The 22,391-nt window shown below is 33.8% G+C and overlaps 1 protein-coding gene across 9 annotated transcripts; it reads right to left on the bottom strand.

Moving 5' to 3' along the window:
* Positions 1-4,424: 4,424 nt before the first annotated feature.
* Positions 4,425-22,285, bottom strand: LOC136229203 (probable disease resistance protein At4g27220). Of its 9 annotated transcripts, none has more exons than XM_066017824.1 (10): positions 21,629-22,285; positions 19,235-21,083; positions 15,184-17,535; positions 12,699-13,181; positions 10,385-12,570; positions 9,886-10,056; positions 8,776-9,075; positions 7,678-7,745; positions 6,089-6,167; positions 4,425-5,766 (listed from the first exon to the last, which is right to left on the bottom strand). In XM_066017824.1, exons 4-8 carry the CDS (start codon positions 13,138-13,140, stop codon positions 7,731-7,733), a joined length of 3,114 nt encoding a protein of 1,037 aa, XP_065873896.1. In that variant the 5' UTR covers positions 13,141-13,181; positions 15,184-17,535; positions 19,235-21,083; positions 21,629-22,285; the 3' UTR covers positions 4,425-5,766; positions 6,089-6,167; positions 7,678-7,730. The 9 variants fall into 9 exon arrangements, with proteins under 9 accessions (XP_065873896.1, XP_065873893.1, XP_065873895.1 ...); XM_066017821.1 differs by lacking the exon at positions 4,425-5,766 and having other exon boundaries at positions 6,088-6,167; positions 19,235-20,052; positions 20,143-21,083; XM_066017823.1 differs by lacking the exon at positions 4,425-5,766 and having other exon boundaries at positions 6,088-6,167; positions 15,184-15,355; positions 16,191-17,535.
* Between the last annotated feature and the right edge of the window lie 106 nt (positions 22,286-22,391).

The following is a 22,391-nucleotide window of genomic DNA, read 5'->3' on the forward strand; positions in this document are numbered from 1 at the left end:
ATCCAAATAGATCAATAAAAATAGTTGTTTGGAATATAAAATTTGTACGGATATACTCGTAGCAGTGTCACGAGTCTAACTGAATCTTCGGTCATAGTTAACGATATCAGTTTAGTTTACACGCTACAATTCCGATAGTCCGATAAAAGTGTACGAAAATAGTCTGGTAAAAGTGTTTGATTAATATTTTAGAGACTTTAAATTGTCGAGTTAAATAAGTTATATATTAGAAGGACTAATATCGATATTTGTTAAATATAGTCTATATAAATTTGAATATTTGAATATAAAAGTTTAGGTACAATAATTTGAATAAAAAAAAGTAGAAGAATAGTTTGAATATAAAATTAGAATGAATATTTTAACGTGGTCTAACGAGTCTAATAGTTCAAATTAAGTATTCAGTTTAGAGTTTTGTTTCGGTGACAGAAAATATTCCTTTAAGAATATTTACTCTTAAACAATATTAAATTCTATTGATATAATATCTTAAACAATATTAAATTCTATTGATATAATATTTTGAGCTATTTAATTCCTGAAGTTGTATGAATCAGTGATTTATACGAGCTTCTATTACTTATATTAAAAGAATATTAATTTTAAAGGATTTTGGTGTTTTGTTTGTAAACTATTTTGAATAATTATGATGATTTGCGAAATAATTATAATTGAAGGCAAATGGTTTATGGTTATGGAATTATTTGGAAATTTGATTGTGAAAAGATATTTGAGCATACTGTGATTTTATGAGTTTTATATCCATCTAGAGTAATCCGGATTGGTGGTTTTGATATTTGAAGACCATGTTCAGTGAGGAACATGGCCTGTGTACACAGTATAAAAACCTAGTCGGGTATTGGTAGCGAAGTATGGCCTAAGACCAATACGGGATTAGGCAAGGTTAAAGAGACGTCTCGACTATGTGATTCTTGATATGTGTGGTTATGGATTGATACATAAGGGGAGAAACTCTAGAATTGATATAAGGTTTTATGTTATCGGTTATGAGCTGATTTTGATATAAGGTTTTACATTTGATTGATTACGAGTTGGTTTGATAAAACATTTGTTTGATTACGAGTTGGTTTGTTAAAGCAATTTATTTGATTACGAGTTGGTTTGATAAAACATTTGTTTGATTACGAGTTGGTTTGTTAAAGCAATTTATTTGATTACGAGTTGGTTTGATAAAATGTTTGTTTGATTACGAGTTGGTTTGTTAAAACAATTTATTTGATTACGAGTTGGTTGATAAAACGTTTATTTGATAATGAATTGGTTTGATAAAACGTTTATTTGTTCATGAGCTAGTTTGATAAAATGTTTTGTTTTATTTGAATTGATTCGTTTTAATAAGATAAATTATATATATAAAATTATATAGTAGTAAAGTGAAATATACAGTTAAATGATTAATGATTAGTGTGTTGATCAACGTATCAATTAATTAAGAGAACTACCTAAAATAGGTAGAACTACGTGGCTTTGATTTCCGATTTAAAGATTAAAAGACGTTCGGGATACGTAGGAAGCTTGGTAGAATTATCAAGTTCAAGCCAAATAATTAAATAAACTTTAGGTAGTCCGAATAAATTTTTATCTATTAGAAAATAGATTCGTGTTTTAGACCGATAGGCATTCGTTATCCTATCTTTCGTTTATACCCGATGCTGTTTTGGGTCAGGTGTGACAGCGTCAGTTACCAGGACAACGTTTCTCTCTCATCAAGATCTCCAAAGGCTGGAGGAGCGGCCGCATGAGACAAAGGCTGGAGGAGCGGCCGCATGAGACACCGCTGGTGGATGGAGAAGCCACCGCTGGTGAGGAAACGGCACAGGTGTAGAAGATTTACTAGTAAAATAATGATTTGTGAGACTATAATGACAATTTTTAGAGTTGCTTAGGATCGCAGATTAAAAAAAAGTTGTCAAATGTGATGTGGATTAGAGAGTAAATAAAATAATATATTTTGAGATTATGTGTCAAGTTTTGACAACTTGAAAGGTGTTTGCATTGGACATACTCTCACGAACAATGCAAAAAACTTTTGATACCTTAAAAGCATGTCTAGTGGTGGTAACATCCATGTGGTGCCACCTAGACATAAATTACATCCAAAAGTAACACATTATCAGAGCTCTTGTTAATTTATAATTTTGAGAGGGTAAAAAAAATTTGAATTAAACAACAAGGACTAAAAAGAAAAAAAATGAGAGTATAATATAGTATTATATCGGATAGTTGGCTCACTTAAAGCAGCTCAGCTCTAACTTTTTTTTTTTTTGTCAGATTCACTTCATATACGGTTTGTCACTTACTTTGGTAACAAACTAAAATACATGTGTTCTAATGGTTGGTAACAACTTTTCAGCCTAAAGTCACAACTAAATAAGAGTCATTAGAGTTGCTCTAATTGAAGCAATCTGAGTTGACTCATGTTGAAGTGTTACTCGTGTAATTATTTCGATGTTTTTAACTATTGAAATCAGCGGAGTGACCTGATTGAGACAAAATTTAAAATTGAGTTATTTTATTTAGACAAATTGAAGTTTAGTGAGCATTTTGATACAACCATTTAAGTTCAATGACCAACTTAATAATAGGACATCAATCTAAAGTTGATTGGTCTTCACATGTCAACATCTTCTCTGATTAAGGAAAAATAAAGGCGTGCTACATCACTTTCAAAGAATTCGAGTGACTAATAAGTTGTCTCTTATGTTCAGATTGTAAAATGATCAAAATGGACAACTTTGAAGAGCTTCGTGAGTTACTTTTTTTCTCCTGTATTTTTTATTACCCTTAAAGGCCTCAAGTCATCTGCAATACTAACTTCAATCTCACTCTCTAACCATTATACTCTACTTGATTCACAGGAGATACATGGATATAGAAAGATTTTAGCTAGGTATACAAAAAATGAACACTTATCTTTCTTTTCAGGAAAAACGTTGTAGAATTAGAGTCATTTTAGATAGATAAGTCTGAAGTTGTATGTTTGTAGTTCCTTTTAAAACAGTAAGTGATTGTTTTGATGTTTTATTGTATTTTTTGCGTTATGCAGTGAAAATGTAGCATGATTGGGTTTTTCGAAGTTTACGAGAAAAAATGTACGTAAATAATTGCAGGTAAATCTTTTGATTTATAAAATATATGAATCCATATATTTATCAACTAAATATCATAATCTCATAATCTCATAAACCAAGCAGTTGAAAGATCACTTCCTAACAATTTCATGTATTAACATAATTTCAATCCATAATAAAATGAACCAATTTTGTCTAACGTTTATGTTAAGTATGGGTAAAATTTATTTTATTTAAAAATATTAGGAATAAAATTATATTATTTTACACATCATGAGTAAATCTGTACTTTTTGAAAGACGATAGAGACAAATTTAAACATACATCTAAATTTACTAAGTTTAAAATTAATATATATCAGCGTTCCAAACAATGGCCGCCTGGACCACCTAGGCGCTCAAAATGAAGAACTCATTCTGATTATTCTAATTATTCTAATTAGACCCTTTATGCGTTTTTTATGATTAAATAACTTTTCAATTAAAAGTGTTTTTTCTTTAGATGACAGACATCATCGTAACGCCATATGTAATTTGAGTTTCTTTTCACCTAAGCATTCATATGACATAACTTTGATATTAGAGGTGGCAAAATGACACACGATCCGATTACACGACACGAACACGACACGGATTTTTAGTGTTAGTGTTGAGCTTAATAGGTAATGGGTCATTTTTGGGTTGACACGAAACTGACACGCTAATTTTTGGGTTGGGTTAGTGTTGATATGTGAACTCGAAAACGACACGAAATGACACGGATATTGAAAATTATTGTTATATTCTCTCATGTTTTTTTATGTCACTTTATTAATAAAGATAATAAAATTATAATTATTAATTGCAAATATTAATTTGAATTTCCTAAATTGTTATAAACACATTACATAACCCTCTAACATGATATTATCGAACTTTTCGATAATTATTGTTAGCATACTAATCTAAAAATGATATAAAATGTTTAAAAATAGTACCAAACTTCTTATATTTTTAAGAGTTATTATTAATATATACGCATAACAAAATTACATGTAACCCGAAAACACGACACGAAATCGACACTAACCCGAATAGGTTAACACGACTTTGACACGAAAGTTTTTGGGTTGGGTTTGGGTTTACTCTTTTTGACACGAACCCAAAATGACACGACACGAACACGACTCGAACACGATAATTGCCAGGTCTATTTGATATAGTGTCACGAAAAATATTCAGACGACATGAAAACAAATGTTTGTCATATATCTTGTATCATGTGAAAGAGAAAATGGCGTAATGTGTAACCATATCATTATTCACAAGATAAATGCTTACTTATATGGTTGTTCCATTATTAAAGAACTTTGATTTACTGAAATTCTGATATCAATGATATTCCGCTAGGTAAATTCTGCTACACTACCTGTTTGATTAACATCTTGTTGTTACATTTCACAATCTCTTGTTCGTATCTACGAAAGGCTCAAACCTATTGTGGTCTATGCCATTGGGTCTACATAGATGCATGGATACTACTGAATACTCAAGCTTTAGTTCAATGTAACTCAAACCTTCTACCTTGGCTCACTATGTTAGGTTGCTTCCGCCTTAAAAACTCCAAGGTTTTTTCTATCCATGGATTTGAAACTCTGCCTCACTCAACTTTGATTATGCACTTGTTTTATCGATCTTCCTTTCCTGTGTTCTGATAAGGCCTTTTTATTGTCGCAAACTTCAGCTCATTAGTAGAATGCCCCTTATTTGATCGGACAAACCTTATACTATGTTGATTTATCAGCCCATGAGTTTGCATGAACGTTTGTAATCTTCATGTTCCTCTTAGCTAGATCATCTCCATAGCCCATGTCTAGTTCTCGGTTACCTTTCGCGCTTTCACTATGGCACAACTACTTGCACGGTCTTGAGATTCATCGCATTTCTCAACCTTCCCAAAACTCAAATACCTATAAAACCAGTCCATTTTGTACCGGAATTGTTTTGAGCATCCCTCCACATAGCTCATTACAAATAAGCACTAAAAACTTATGAATTATCTCAAGCATCCCATTGATATATTCATAGTAAGCACAAGAGGACGCTTCTCCACCATAGGGTTATTCTAATAGCCCAAAATATCATCATTTTCACAATGGTCTCTACCAATATATTTTCAAATGATCACAGGCCTAAACTTTTTCTTAATCAATCATCATCTCAGTTCTCCCACTTGACCAGATCGAGCCTCGAGGTCTCCGTAACTTTTCAAATCTCCACTCATTGGCCCCCAGCCTCCGAGTTTCCACAATCGCATCTCACAACCCACTTTGGTCAAATGGATCTTCCATAATTTCACTCGCATAAGGCCTTGTATAGCGAAGAACTATTCAATCGAATTTCCCCCCATCTTATATTCGCAATCAATTCTAATGTCTATATCTATCACGATAGATTAGGCAAAAATTCCTATTAATATCTGTCAGTTTATGCATAATGGTCCACATAATCTAAATAGAATTTTACACGAGTCTTACTCAACTCATGAAAAGCACAAGCAAATTCCAACTTAATTCTCGTGAGGCAGAATTAATTACGCATCAATAATTTCACATCGCCAAATAAGAATTCAACAGCCCATTTCTATGATACTTCACACAAGCCTCAAACTGCCCATAAGTTTTTTTTTTTTACTCCTGGAAGAACACAAACAAAAAGAAACCATTAATATCAACGTAGTCACTATTAATGGAATTAAAAGAAAACAAAAAAAACTTAACTAAGCAGTTTTAATATAAGACAAATAAAATTGAATAATTTGTTGCATTGAACACGTGTTGGGGAGAGTTTGCATAGGCAAACTCAAAATGGAGAAATTAAATGTAACAACTCAGTTCAGAGCATGACATTGGGATAGAAAATCTGAATAATAAGTAGCTCTAAGAGAAAATAATGGAAATATGAATGAACTGAATCACACTTAAAGAGAGTGAATAGATAATCTTAAAACTGTAGGACCTTAAGTGTTGGATTTCAATCAAAGCGACAATATCTACATATAATCAACAATCCAACTCCAAGCCAAAAGCAACACAACCTGCAGATTAAAACAAAGATTTGTAAGCTTTTGTGCCCAATTAATCAAAAATCACTCAACTTTGCTTTTATTAACATGAATAAATTACACACATGGATATTCAACTTTGTCTTTACGTTCATTGTGATCTTTCAACTTCAACACTAGATATTATAGCTCTTAAACTTTGTACTTTACTAACATAACTATCATTTTTACTGTTGATTAAGACAGCTACTCTATGGTGAAGCTCTTAGCCTGTTGGTTGAGAGCTTACCTATGACCCTAGAGGAACTGGGTTCGAATCACATGGGGTGGGGTGGGTTGAGGGTTTTCCTTTATCTTTAATGTAATTTTCCTTTGTTTAATGTAAGTGCATTGCGCACAACTTAAAAAAAAAAAAAGACAGCTACTCTAGTAGTAGGTAACCTCCATCATTCTATGAAAATGATATTGTAAGCAACTTCATTCTTGCACGTTTTGGTTTTAATGTTATTAGACGTTGTTTGGTTAAGAGAAAGAGTTTCGAGAATTGTGATTTTGAAAATTGAAATGATGGTTACTTGGGAAATATGGTCATAAACAATTTTAATTCTTTAAATTTTTTATTTTATGGTCATCATGAGTCACTTTAACTTGGCTAACAGTAAAAGAGTCATTATGATAATAAATACAAAGTTCACGAATCACAAGGTATGTTATTGAAATTTAGGAGCCCTAATGAAAGTAAACACAAAATTGAGAAGTTAAAAGTGTAATTATCCTTACTAATATTATGACCACTCAACTTCTAACTTCTAAAATTTATTTTTACTTGACGGGTTGAAATTGAGTGACCATAATATTAATAATGGCAAAGTTAAATGGCTATAAGTGTAATTTACCCACTAAACGAATAAGAATTACCCTAAAATTTATTACAACTTAACACATCAGGGTCAGGGGTTCCTTAAACCTGTATTGAAAAAATCGTTGGCCCCTGACCTGAACTTACACGCACCTTGAACTTACTTAAAATGACATATTGACTATCTGAATTTGTATACAGTGACCTATTGCCTCCCTAGACTTGCTTATAGTAATCTATTGCTCTCTAAACTTGCTTAAAATGACATACATTTTGACTTGTTTAAATCCTATCTTGCTCTACGACGTGAACTTAGAGGGTTAATCATGTCACTTTAAAACTGATTGGCCCCCTGACTTGAACTTACAGAGTCTTGTTAGCACGTGAACATACTTAAAATAACCTATTGACTACGATGTGAATTTGTATAAAGTGACCAACTGCCTCCCTGAACTTGCTTACAGTAATTTATTGGTCACTTGAACTTGATCACATGGACTTAGATACTAGATCATATCACTTTAAATAAATTCAAGAAACTAACGACAAAATTTGTAAATTCAAAGGATCGATAGACTTTTTAAACCAGATTCAGAGGCTGAATATGTATTATTAAGCCATTATATAACAATAAGTATGCTTCAAAACCATAATTTATGAATATGAAGATTGTCTGAAACTCACCATAGATTTCATCATCCTTATCGTTATCATTCTCCTTATCATCTTCATCCTCCTCAATTATACATGATCTAGTAGTAACACAATAAAGTGTAATTTCTATATATCATTTCTTAAATTAAGGGCAAAAACCGCGGTAGAGAGAGTCAGTGTAATCCAAATCAAAATTTAGATATTCAAAAAGTTGGAAACATTTGACAAATTAGTTCAAATTTGACACTTTTAAATATTAAAATGACCTAATACATCCTAAGTCCCCCAAGTTATCCAAAAACTGCAACTGACCATTAAACATCAAAACGTTACAACTAAACCCCTCAACTTGCTTATTTGGAACAAATAAGCCCTCAAGTTGTTTATTTGGAACAAATAAACCCTAAAACCAAAAGAACATTCAACATAACAAGGGGAAAAAAAACTCACAAAATCACATATATTAACCTATTTGAAGGCTTATTTGTTCCAAATAAGCAAGTTGAAGGGGTTAGTTGTAACGTGTTGAATTTTAGGGGTCATTTGCAGTTTTTGGACAACTTAAGGGGGCAGGGGATGTATTAGGCCTATTAAAATTAATTGCTTTTGGACTAATTTGTCAATTTTTCCCAATTTCAAGTTTGAATTGATACGTAAACTTCGATTTGAACTAAACTGATCCTGTCTGCCAATTTAAGAGACCATTTTTACCCTTAAGACAATAAAAAAATGGGTTAATACACATATATGTCCTTGTATTTGTCTATGTTGTCACATATGCCCCTATATTAAATAAACAGCCAAATATATCTCAAATGACACAAAAAATGCCTCCACATTACCTCCATCTCACCTGCCACCCCACCTATATCAAATAAACAGCCAAATATGTTCTTGTAATTGTTAACGACAAACAAATATACTCTTATAGGTGTGATGACTAAAGTAACAAAATTATACTAAATAACTTACCGTTCAAATAAGGATATATTTTTCCGTCGTTAACAATTACGAGGGTATATTTGGTTGTTTGTCTGATATATGGGTATATATGACAAAACAGGGACATATATGTGTATTAACCCATAAAATATTAAGTGAGGAGTTAAGAGAAAAGATTAATCATACATTTTCCATGACAATTGCATTAAGATCCTCCCCAGCTCGACACTTGGCATTATTTACGTCCACATGTTCCAATCTTGGAGCGTTGAATGATCCGTAAGAGAGAGCTTCCATCTTATCGCATCGAGTAATTCTAAAACCTTGTAATGAAGGCAATTCAATTGTATGATTTGCATCACACAAAGTTCTAAGCTCATCTAGACATACAAGTTCCAACGTTTTTAGTTGAGGGAATATCATCACATCATCAACTTTTGTCTCGTCAACTTCAACTTCAACTTCTGCAATATTTTCTTCCATAATCTGTCAACAATCACAATATTCACTTACTAAGAATTTTGTGTAATTATTCTATTTATTTGTAGAGAGTAAATCGTATTAATGGACATAGCTGTTATATTACTATATTTTAGTGATTGTTTTTTTGTCTCAACTAGCCCGAATGACTTTATTGTAATAAAACTAAAAACTCAGTAACTTTTTTGAAACTATACTGAAACTTTAATCACTTTAGGTGCAATTTACCGGCAAGTTAAGTGCATACATACCTAGAGCTGTAAATGAGGCGAGCCGCTCATGAGCGGCTCGGTGGTCAACTCGATTTGTAAACGAGCCGCTCGTGAGCACAATTTACTAACTCGGTTCGTAACGAGCCGAGATTAAGTAGGCCAAAGCTCGCGAGCAGACTCGATTGGAACATTTATGAACAAATTTTAGTTTTGTAGAAAACTATATAGTTTCGTGTTAGTTCACAAACATCTAAACTTAATATTATTTCATTTGCTATTAGATGAGTTCGTTCGCAAACATAATAAATAAGTAATAGACGAACTATTTGTAAGCATCATGTTTATTTATTCACGAACGTTGCTTGTGAGCTTGTTTATGTACACAATTAAAAAGCTATTTGCGAGCAATCTTCATAATTATAATTAATGATTTACTCACAAACAATTCATTGTTAGATAATTTTCTTAATGAACCAAGTTCAAAGATGATTTTGGACTCGAAACAAGCTCGAAGCTCGGCTCGAGCTTGTTTATTTTCTAATGAGCTGAGCCGAGATTGAGCAGGCCAAAGCTCGGCTCGGCTTGATTACATCCCTATACATACCTGCTGGTTGGAAACCATTTTTGGCTGTTTTTCTCTTCCTAGTAGACATGAAATGAATGAAATTGGTCTTGGACAAGTTGGCTGTGGTTTCTCATCAATATTAGAATTGAATATTGTTGTTGTTGATGTGGTTTCAACTGTTGGAATACTCATTTGGCCACTTGAAACAACCTGAAAGTGAAAACATATGCTTTAGGAGTGGAAATGATTAGGTCCTGAGTTTTTACTTTATTACACTACTTAGTCCTCTTATTAGTAAAAATACATTATGATGTCCATAAGTTTTATTCCCGTCGACAGTTTAGTCTCTCCCCGTTAAAAACCATCCAAAAATCTGTTAGTCAAAGTCACGACTAAGACATTCTTACACGTTTGACCTGTTGACGGGAACAAAAATGACTTTATAATGTATCTTTTTGCTAATTAGAGAATTGAATAGTGTAATAGATAAAAAAAGATTAGAACTAATAATGACTATATAAATAATTGCAAAATGAACCTGATTTCCATCATCCAGTGCTTCATCTCTGTAGAAAATTTTCTCCATTTCTTTACAGTACTTAATGGATATGCATTGTAGTTGTCTCAGTTCTCTAGCCATTGACAGAGGAAACAGATATTTCAACTTTGAACATCTATATAGCATTATTTCACTCAAATTACTAAAGCATGGTGCTTCCATCTTTGAGGAATTCCATATTTCTTTCAGACTATGCATATATCTTAGCCGCAACCTTTTCAGCTGAGAAAAAAAAGATGGAATTGGCTCCGTTATTATATCAATCAAGTATTCCATTTCACTACAGCTTTCAATGTAAACATCCTTCAACTGCGGAAACCCATTTCCTTCAACAGACTGCAGGCATAATATATTCTTCAAATTTCTCACTTCATGAAATACCAAGCTTTCACATTTCGTCAACAAAGAACGTATCCAGTGCATTGTGACATGATCAAATGCATCCACCTCATATAATTCCAAAGCTGCATTTGAATCGTAAAAATATCCAGAGCGTCTAGCAGAACTCCCCATGAAAACATTAAACCTTGTTAGGTTGTTGACTAACGTTTCTCCCAAAATTGAACCGTTTGGTACACTGACTTTTAATGTGATTAGCGGAAGAGATTCTAGCTCATTAAGGCTTGCATTCACTCTTTCTCCTCCTCTTTCTTTGCTTCCCCAACTAATGTACTTCCATGGTAGTTGTAACTCTTCTAGTTTTGCCAAATTTGACAATACACCTGGTGGAAGATATTGAAATCCCGTACCGAATTTAAGATGTCTCAGATTGCACAACAGTCCTATCTCCTTTGGAAAATCATCATACGGATATCCCGTACTAAATTCAAGAATTTCTAGGTTTTTCATATCACCATGACCTAGGAGATCTGCAATTTTAGGTGGCCCATTTTCTTCACAAATACTGATAACCAAAGTTCTAACATTCCTTAGCATAGAAAATGACTGTAACATTGATGGGACTTGCAAAACTAGAACTTTGAGCTCTTTCAACCCTTCAAAAATGCCAATTGGGAGCCCGACTAGACCAATTCTCATTATGAGTTGCAGCAGTTCAAGCTTTGGACATTTCAAATCAACAGGATGCTCCTTGATTTCATCACACACAAATGAAATGGCACTGCAATTTTCATACTGACTGGTTTCTGGCCACTTTTCCATAACCTTCTCACTTCCTGCTATGTATGGATGTTTATCTTTTGAAGAAATTGATATTGCAAAATCACGTAAAATATCGTGCATTTTGACACAACCATCTTTCTCACCATCAAGCAACAAAAATGATTTCTTTAGTTTATCAATGATCGATCCAACTCTATCTCTTGTTTCCTTCAAGCTTTCTACACCTTCAAATAACTGTAAACCCTTCCCGTACAAGACCAAGTTTTCAACTGGAACATCATGATCTTCGGGGTACAAGCCACACAGACGAAAGCATGTTTGAGCTTCCTTATCTTTCAAGAGATCATAGCTTAACTGAATTCGAGAATACACTTTCTCCATCCCTGAGATCCCAAGTAAGTTCGACTTCTGTAGCTTTCGGAGCGAGTCATTCCAAGTACCTTTGACCTCATATTTCAAAGCTGTTGCAAGAGTGACAATCACAATAGGTAAGCCGCCGCATTCATCTGCAATCTTTCTTGCTGTATTGTGCTGCAGCTTCCACTTTTCAATAGATCCCATTGCTATCTCTTTGAACAAACCTCGAGCTTCTTCATTGGTCAAAACATTGATAACAAAGGTTGGTTCACTTCCCATTATCTGGCACACATCCTTCTTTCTCGAAGTCAATAAGATTTTCAATCTTGCTTTAGGAAGTCCAATTTCGTCAAAATCCAATACCTCCCAAACATCATCTAGTATCAAAAGAATAGACTTATCATTCTGCATAAGACAATCACTTAGCTCTTTGCTTTCAAATTTCCATCCTAGGCTAGACATGATATCATTCCGTATTTTCTTTGGGTCGGGATTTTGGGACACTGTTACCATTGCAACCTTATCAAATAAATGATCTCTTTCAACTCTCTGAATAAGCTTCCTTGCGAGCATAGTTTTACCGATGCCTCCCATGCCACAAATACTGCACATCCTCACCTTCTCATCCTTTAATGCCTCCCAAACTTCGTTCACAACTGATACCCTCGACTCAAATTCCGTAAAACCTGCCATAGCATAGTTAAAAAAATATATACATTACAAAAGTAGCAAATATGTTCAGTAGAAAAAAATACAAAACTGTTCTTGTAAAAAAAATTCTGAAAACCTGTCATTCTAGGTAAATTTTCCAAACCTGCAAGGTCGAACTTAGATCCAAGTTCTGGAGCAGGACGATCAAAGCTTGTACCGAAATGTGGTGCATTCCGGACCTTTTCATTAATCTCCTGAGTCAACTCGCAAGCCTTCTTACTCGAGGAATAATGAGACCATAGATTTGGAAACAATCTTCTTCTGTTATTTTGAGGGATGATTGCCTGAGCCTCTTGAAGGAGCTTTTCTGCTTCAGATCGCCAAAGTTGAACAGTCGAGCTAACAACTTTAAGCATCCTGTTAGTATCATCAGAAAATTGATTGGCATCCTTAAACTTTGCATCCAGATTAACTCGAGAATCTTCTAGGCCCTTCATATTGTTGTTGTAGTGAATGAGGTAGCCAATGTGTGTTTTGATTTTGGATAGCAAGGAATTTCCAGCATCAGCAGCAACTGAACTTCCAGATCCGATAAGAACTTCCATTTTTTTTTAGCCTTTGAAATTGCAAGATCTGAACGAACCAACTGTTAAATACAAAACTAACTAGTTCACACAAAATTCAAGAGATTCAAGCAAAAAAAAATCAACACTGTGCTGTTGGGAATACAAATATAGAAAAAAGTACCCAAAAAAAATTTACAAGTTGAAGCTAAAACTGAATAAATTGCCCTAAAAAGTAACAAAAAGTAGTCCAGATGCTTGCTGTGTTCTTAAAGCACACTCATTAACTAGACAAATATTAATGACTATTAATTTCTAAGTTAACAAGATAATTAAAAACCACAAAAATCAATATATGGGAAATAGAAGTGATTACCAGATAAACTCTCCAAGATTATCTGCAGAAGAAGCTAGAAGAAGTGGCAAAATTCAAAGCTAAAACAAGTATTCAGTGAAAGAAAGAAAGAAAGCTTGTGTGGGAGAAGACAGAAGTTCAAAGCAAGATTCTAAGTCTTAGTTTTGTCAATATATATTAATTAAAGAATTTAAATAACTAAATACTAAACCAGTTGTTGGTTTTTATTGATAAAGGTCTATTTTATCATTTTTTAATGAGAAAATGCAAAGACCAAGACTCCAAAACAAACAACTTTGTCCAATTTGATGTTTTTCCATTAACAACCTAATTTTATATTTAAAGTTTCCCAGTTGCTATTTGTATAATCATTTTCGTTCCTTTCATCATGCTGGACGGCAGCACCAATTAATTATCTTTTCCATAAAAAATGCAATCAAGTTTTAATAATAATTATATATTAAGAAAAGTTTGGCTTATTCTACAATGCCTTAATTGGGTTATACGATGTTAGCTCTCTAGGTATAGGGTCTTATCTAGGTGATTTATTTCATTTGATTACTCATGCCTATTCGAAAGCATTGTTGTTGTTTTTGGAGAAGTACAAATTTGACCATAATATACGAAATGGTACAAATTTACCCTTAACGTATTCAAAGCAATATCAATTTCACCCCTACCTAATGAAAAATTTGAACGGACTAGTTTAACAATTATTTGACTACCATATCGGATCTCCAAATAAATTTTTCAATAACCTGAAACAATTTTCCTACAAGTTATTTGTAACTATATTAGTAATACATCAATCATTTTAGACATTTGACATTTTTATTATTAACTTATATATGGCAACCTTTTTTTTTTTTTTTGAGAAATACGTAGCAACCTTTGTTGTTGACATCTTGACAAGTTATTTTAACTGCATTAATAATATAGGAATTTTTTCAAACATAATTGAAGTTTAGAAGATCCAATAAAACATTTAAATAACAAATAAACCAGTCCATTCAAATTTCTGTTAGGTAGAAGTAAAATTGATATTGATTAGAGATATTAAGGCTAAATTTTTACCATTTCATATGTTAGGAGTAGAGTAGATCTGCACTTCCCCAAGAAAAATTGGACTTCATCCCTATTTTATGGAAGAATATCTGCTGTCCCATATTCCATGTCCCCTTTCCTGCCCCTCTGACAAAAAAAAAAAAAAAAAAAGAAAAAACCTCATCTTTCTTGTGTGTACACTCCTTGCCCACACAATATATTATTTTAATTAAGTGGCTACCATTTTTTATGAAAGGGACAGGAAAAGAGAAGGGAAGGGAAATTTGAGACAGCAGATTTTCTTCCCTATTTTATAGTTCTATTCTAATAGAGGTCTTTATAGATTTTATAAAGCCTTCTTCGTTTGACAGTTTTCATTATAGCTCCTTCATCCTTCTTTGGCTACCAGTTTTCAGAAGCAACAAGAAGCTTATTCAGTAGTCGAAAAGTTTTCATTATAGCTCCTTCATCCTTCTTTGGCTACCAGTTTTCAGAAGCAACAAGAAGCTTATTCAGTAGTCGAAAAGTCCTGAACTTTTCAAAATCATCATTTACAGAACTACTCTGCATATAACCATTTTCTCTCCCATAACCAAATAATAGCTAAATGATCTTAAAATCAAAAAATTTAAGAATTAAAAGTTGCTTAGGATATTATTTGCATCAACTCTGCAATGGAAATTTACCAGCTATTGGATCTTTTCCATCCTAGAAATGTTAGATGCTGCAATATAATCTGCCATTGTGTTGTTCATGGTGCACTGATCTGGACTAATTCCATTTCTTGTATCAATAAGTTGATTTTGACAGCAAGTTGTAAGGATAAGTTGACTTTGCCATTCCCTTCTCTTACATCTCCTGCACAATAGCTTCTGTTTTTTTAACAGAATTTTCTTGCACATAGCAGCAGAGAAGAGCATCATAGACACAGTAAGTTGATAACTCGTCTATAAGTTTGTTAAAATATTTTTCTGCATAATATTTTTCTATGAATTAGGCGTATTTGAACAACAGCACCACTAGGTGTAGGTGATGAAGTCGCATACCGACAATCACACATCCAATGTGATATCTGAACAACAAGAGAAATAGGTCAGAAATTGCAAACAGAGAGCAAATGAAATACACATAAAATCTAGGTTTTGGCATATGAAAATCTAATGATTCAGGAATTAACTTTGAGAGAAGAAGAGTCATTCACAATGACAAGAGCATAGAGAGTAGAGACAGATGCATGGTATTTGCATCTAACTCTGTCAACCAATGACCATCTATGCCAATAAGAGCATCTATGTTGCACGGACACTACTCTTTAGTAGCGTTTCATGTTGTTGCCGTATCCGTTTTAGTTTCCGTTTGAAGGCTATGTTTTCGGATGTCCTATTTTGTTCTGTGGCCGTTTCCGTGTATGTGTCCGTGCAACATAGGTGAGCATGTCTTTATGGCCCTTTCCATTTGGTTGGCTCGAAGAACTTTAGCAGTTCTTTGCTTTAGCTTTCTAACAATTATTTGTTGCAGTGCATTAATTAGCTTCATTTCAAAGATTACCTTGTACCATTCAAGCAAAAAGACAAAAGGAAAAAAAATAAACAGTACTCAACATAACCAAATGCATAAAATTGTAGAAATTCCCTAAGAATTCATTGTTGGAACAAAAGAGTGAATAAAACAACTTAGGGATGAAAGGCTTTACAGTGGATGAGCAGAGCCACTGCCTTGAAAGCAATTTTCAGTAGACCGAGTTAAAATCTGAAAACTTCGGTCACTCCCAAGGTCCCCATATTCATGCACTTGAAGATGCGAACCATGGCACAACAAAACCCTAATCACCAAAGAAGATGAAAATTGAATTGCACTTGAATGCTGAGGTTCTGATGGCTACGCCCTTGACTTAGCTAGTTAGCTCCAAGGATCTTGTTTATTACTTCATCAGCAGGAAAATCATCCATCAAAATTCGATCAAGATCGTCCACCTTTTTAGTCGCAATACAAGTTCTCACTAATCTATGATCCAGATCCCTTGTCGAAAGCTATAAGCTCTTTAATGACTTGATAACCTCCTCCATTCCTTTAACATCTCCTTGCACTTCCAAGAAGTCCAAACAAGCATTCAACACGACACGATTTGGCCTCCAACCTTTTCTTGAAACAGATGAGGCTCTATTAAACATTTCAACTGCCTTGCATATCAGATTCCGATGTACATATCCCCTTGCCAATATATTCCAAGTACTAGCGCAAGGCGGTCTTCGCTCAACACCTTTCCCTACAGCTGCTTCAGCCTTTTTATATAACCCCTTTTTACAAGAACCAATAAGAAGGCTATTCAGTACTTGGAAGTCATAATCTGTTCATTGGGACTCCCACTCTTTAAATATCTTTTCAGCACCCTCAATATCTTCCAGCTGCGAAAAAGATGATATCATGCAGCAAATTCTTTATCATTTAGCTCAACTAATGGCTTGCATGTATTCCAAACCCGGTAAACCTGATCTTGCCAACCAGTCCTTGCATATTGAGTAAGAAGATAATCAAAATCCATTGTGCTCATTCCTAGTGACATCATCTGCTCCATTTTTCTTAACATTGTCAAAGCGTGGGATCCTTGTTCATCTAGACCAAGATTGTTACCATTCCGGAAATGTCAGATATAGCAACAAAAGCTGCCATTAGTTGTTCATTGTATACTTATCTGAATTGATCATTTCTTTTCATTTCCTGTACCAATATGTTGACTTTGTCAAAATCAACATTTCGAGCGTAAACATTAGATAGCAAGTTGTAAGGATGAGGCGACTTTAACATTTCCTTCTTTCTCATCTCCTGCATAACAAATTTTGCTTTTGCAACAGAATTTTCTTGCACGTAGCAGCAGAGGAGAGGAACATAGTCATCTTAAGTTCTCAAGCGATCGAAAAGATTGTTGAAACATGCTTCCGCACGTTCCAATCCGTAAGTTGTTTGGAATAAGCTCGCCCGAGTAGCAGCATCAGAACGTGATGAAGTTAACACTGACTGTCAGTCATCCAATGTGATATCTGAATAAGAAAAAAAGGTCAACATATAGTTAATTAAATGGAGAATAGAATCTAGTGGCTCAATACAACAACAACAAAGCCTTAGTCCCGAAATGATTCGGGGTCGGCTAACATGAACCATCATATAAAACCATGAAATTAAGTCGTGTCAGCGACACAAATTCGCTCCCTCCACTCCGTCCTATCCACTACCATATTTTCCTCAATTCCCAATAAACTCATATCATTCTCGATCACCCTCCTCCAAGTTTGCTTAGGTCTTCCCCTACCCCTCACCACTACATCCCTTTGCCACTCTTCGGTTCTCCTAACCGGCGCATCAAGCGCTCTACGTCTCACATGGCCAAACCACCTTAGTCGGTTTTCTCTCATTTTATTCTCAATAGATGTGACCCCTACTTTTGTCCTAATTATTTCATTACTCACCCGATCCTTTCTCGTATGACCACACATCCATCTCAGCATACGCATCTCCGCCACCGACATCTTATGGATGTGGCAGTGTTTCAACATCTTTAATGCGGATAAAACCTCTAACAACTAATTTTCTGAGGATTTGGCAATTATTTTTGACAAATCAAATGCTGGAAAGTCACCTTTTTGTGTTACTTTTCTTAGACATATGAGCACAGTTATTAAAGGTGTAAGCGCACTACAGCGCAATGAGGTCCTGTAGCCTTGGCGACCGGGCGCATGAGCGATAAAAGGGGCATTGAAAGAATAAAATTATATAGAACCACCATAAATGATTATATTTAAAATATAAGAAATTGTAATTAAAATCAAAATGCAGAAAAAAAAAAAAAAGACATGTCAATATTCTTAAGAATAAATTTTAACATGAAATAAACCCTATATTCTAAAGTTAAAGTATTCAACTACATAGGTAAATCCTAAGTTGACTAATAGCTACTTCTATTCAAAAGTCTCCAACTTCAAGTTATGCCCTTGTTTCCTTATTTTTCTCTGGTATTTACCTGTTGTTGTGTGCTTCTTCTTTCCATTTGTTTTGCAGTATGCATCTTTTTCTCTCTATTTCTTTTTCTATGATTGTTCAGTTTGAAAGTCTGTCTCCTTACCTTTTGTTTTTGTTTAACTTTTGACATTAGATGTGTCTAATCCAACGGTGGTGATTCAACATGTGGGTCAATAATATAAAACCCTAAAAAAACACCTGTGACACAAAAGGTGCACCTCTGATAACCATGCACAGGGGGTGCTGAGGCGCACAGACCCTTGTGGGCCTTGTATCATGGCGTTACCATTAACAACTATGTATCTGAGAAATTCATGATTAAGGAATTAACTTAAAGAAGAGTCTAAGAGCCATTCAACAATCACAAAATCATATAAACATTCATGAAAGGAATTTATTGATAGCAACTCTGTTTACTGTTTGTCTTCAAGAGTTTTAGCAGTTGTTTGGCTTCTTAAGTGCTAATTACAGCTTTCTAACAATTATCCATTTCAGAGAAATCATCATAAAACTTGAAATTATTACTGAATTATCCAATAGCATTTTCTGCAGTGCTCTAATCAGCATAAATTCAAAGAGTATCTTCTCTATTTCTCCCAATACTCAACATTATCAATTGCACAACAACCACATTAAGAATGCACAGAAAAGAGGAAAAACAAAGAAACTCTTCTGCAGAGAACCTTCTTATGCAAATCACTGGAAAGAAGAACAGAAAATTACCTCCAAAGCATGATTATAGCCCCATCAACATGCTTTGTACATCCAAATTCTTACTAAGCCTTGGGGTACTAAGTGTCTTCGTCACCCATGCCCTTGTACAGATGTAGTTTTCTGTGGAGAAAATATAAGGGGAAAGTACGAAAAAAATGTATGTGGTTTGCTAGATTTGCAAACAGAGGTCTGTGGTTTAAAAGTTTACAAATTAAGGTTTGTGGTATGTTTTATTTACAAAACAAAGTATTACAATTACACCATTACGTTCTGATTACAACCAATGACATTTTTGTATTAAAAAAATTATTCTTACATATCACTAAAACACAACCTCCCGAAAAAATCAATTTTCGAAATCGAAACAATAAATAATATGGTAGAATTTTACATTTTTACTAATTTGACAGTTTATGAACTAAATTGATATTTAAGTCCATTTACACAGTTGCAATTTGATTTTGGGATCTGTATTTTGTCAAGATATAAATATATTTGAAAAAAAAAATTCAAAAATGCCCTTAATTGTCATCAATTACTTAAAAGTTTAATTTTAAATACTTTGTTTTGTAAAAAAAACATATCACATACCTCTATTTGCAAATTTTTAAACCACGAACCTCTATTTGCAAATAAGACAAACCACGAGCATTTTTTTCGTACATTGCCCAAAATATAATAAAGAAATTAAATTGATATATATATATATATATATATATATATATATATATATATATTATTCTGCTCCAAATGCGAAAGATTGGCATGTAATTTGCACACAGAACACAAAAAGCATTAACCCAAGCATTTCCACAAGCCAATTTCACCTAAAATTCAAACAATTTCAATGAGTTAGCTAGGAAAAGCAGGCAATGGCAAGCAGAGAAGCCTAGTGGATGTAGATATATAATGCCTACCCCATGAATTGAGGAGCTCAGGATCATCTCTGATTAGTGCATTTTCTGCAGTGCACTAATCAGCATAAATTGAAAGAGTATCTTCTATTTCTCCCAATTCTCAACATTATCAAATGCATCAAACAACCATATTAAGAATGCACAGAAAAGAGGAAAAACAATGAAACTCTTCTGCAGAGAACCTGCTTACGCTAATCCCAGGAAAGATGAACATGAAATTACCTCCAAAGCATAATTATAGCGCTTCTCTTGCTGCAAAAGCCAAATAAGAGATTGGATTAGGGGGTTTCCTAACAGTGTTTCCTTCGCTGATCACCGATCTAGCACTATCCACTTTTTTTATTCGTAAATAGAATTTTCATTTTCTGTTTCGAAAGGGGTTGGGGACAAGAAGGGAACACTGAGGGTGGGTTTTGTCAAACGACATGTCATTTCAAAAACAAAAAGAAAAGTTCTCGTGTTTTCTAACATAAAATAAGCAAAACTAAACTAAATTTTTAGTATGCTCTGTAGTTAATTAATTCAACAATATATATATATATATATATATATCGAAAATTTCATGAGAATTCTCATGGAAATTTATATGGTCAGAAATCCCCGTGGGGCAAAGAGAATACCGTCTCCATCCTGTTTTAGCATCGAGGACAAAAAAAAATCCCTATTCCTATCCCTATGGGGAACCATTTGGGGATTCTCCATCCTCTCGAGGAAGATCTCCACTGGGAATACGGAATCCCCGTCCTACTGCCATCCCGCCCCATGCTTCCATCGAGCTCCCCTTATCCGGAAACCGGTTAACCGAAATCCTGATCATCATCCTCCATCTGGTAAAGTGGTTCGGTTTTAAGTTTCTCATCATATACACAACTAACCAATCTATTACAAGTTAATCTTGAGAAACGACCGTGCTGGTACTCTTCCAATCCGAGATCACCATCCTTCACAACAACAATAGTAAAGATAGAACACAAATAAAAACAATCGTTGTGTAGAAAAGAAAGCCAGACGGTAATAAAGAATCATATATATATATATATATATATATATATATATATATATATATATATATATATATATAATTAGCCCATCACTTCTACATTTTTTATTAAGCATGAAAGAGTAAACATTTAAGATCTGAATGGTAGAAAGAACTCTGAAAGAATTTTCAAAAATTAAAAAAAATACAATTTTTTTAAAAATCTAGTGCAACTTAGAGGTATCTCCCTCTGATTCCTTAAATAGTTCCACCATTAGCATATCAAATCAAGTCATTTAGAAACCCAAATTAGGAGGATTTCTGAAATACCAGCTTGAGGAAACAAAAGCAAATGTAAAAACCATAAAAAAAACAGCCCATGTACAAAGTGATGCAAAAGTTGAATGCGAATTCGTAATTTAAAAAAAAAAAAAGAATCAATTGAATCGATAATCATTAGGCAGATGAAAATGATATATCAAACACATTAAGTGAATTCCAACTTACCTGAGATTAAGTGAACAAAGAATCTCAATGATTTGATATTGTTCCTACTGCGACAGAACATGATTCACAGTGACAGTAGCAATTGATGAATTAGGTTTTCCATAAAAAATTGAGAGAATAGTTAGTGAAGCAGCAGTCGAGGAAAATTCCCAAAAAACAACGGTTACCATTTGTTTGGAGCAATGACAACATATGGTTCGGAATTACAAAACCGAATTTGCCAAATTAAGGAATTCTAATCGAACCCACAATTCATATCAACAAACAGATTGCAATTAAAAGAAACAGGGAAAGAGAGAGCAAAAACGAAATGAATTGGTGCATGAAAAAAAGTGAGTCAAAATTAGAGAAATGAAACTTTTACCCAAGTAGTCATCTTCCTCTTAATTTAATGAAATAAAAAATTGCAAGAAGCTGTTCAGAACTCCACCTAGAGCAGACGGAATAAGGACATCACTTCGAGCACCGACAGTTCACTGGATCCACAAGGTCTTCTCCATGGAAATTTGTCAAACTCAACCGAAACAGAAGGCAAACAAACCCAACCAAAAAAACACTTACAGAAAACTAAGAAATTCAGATTTAATTAGATAAAAACAAACCTTGGAAAAATATCCAGTAAATGCAAAGAGAGAGCTTATGAGGGAATGGTTAGAGAAGCATTAGTTGAGGAAGATTGGGCATGGGCGAAGATTGAGGGAGTGGAGAGGAGCAGTTGAGTGTACTAAGTAAATTTGATTTAAGCTAGAGAAAGAAATATAAG

The sequence above is a fragment of the Euphorbia lathyris genome, chromosome 5 (genome assembly GCF_963576675.1).
Source record: "Euphorbia lathyris chromosome 5, ddEupLath1.1, whole genome shotgun sequence".
NCBI lineage: Eukaryota > Viridiplantae > Streptophyta > Magnoliopsida > Malpighiales > Euphorbiaceae > Euphorbia > Euphorbia lathyris.

Coding starts and splice junctions, on each gene's coding strand:
- LOC136229203 (XM_066017824.1), bottom strand. CDS start 13,140: ATGGAAGTTCTTATCGGATCTGGAAGTTCAGTTGCTGCTGATGCTGGA. Junction 12,571..12,698: donor ATCTAAGTTCGACCTTGCAG/GTTTGGAAAATT, acceptor ATGCTATGGCAG/GTTTTACGGAATTTGAGTCG. Junction 9,076..9,885: donor AAATGGTTTCCAACCAGCAG/GTATGTATAGGG, acceptor GATTGTTGACAG/ATTATGGAAGAAAATATTGC.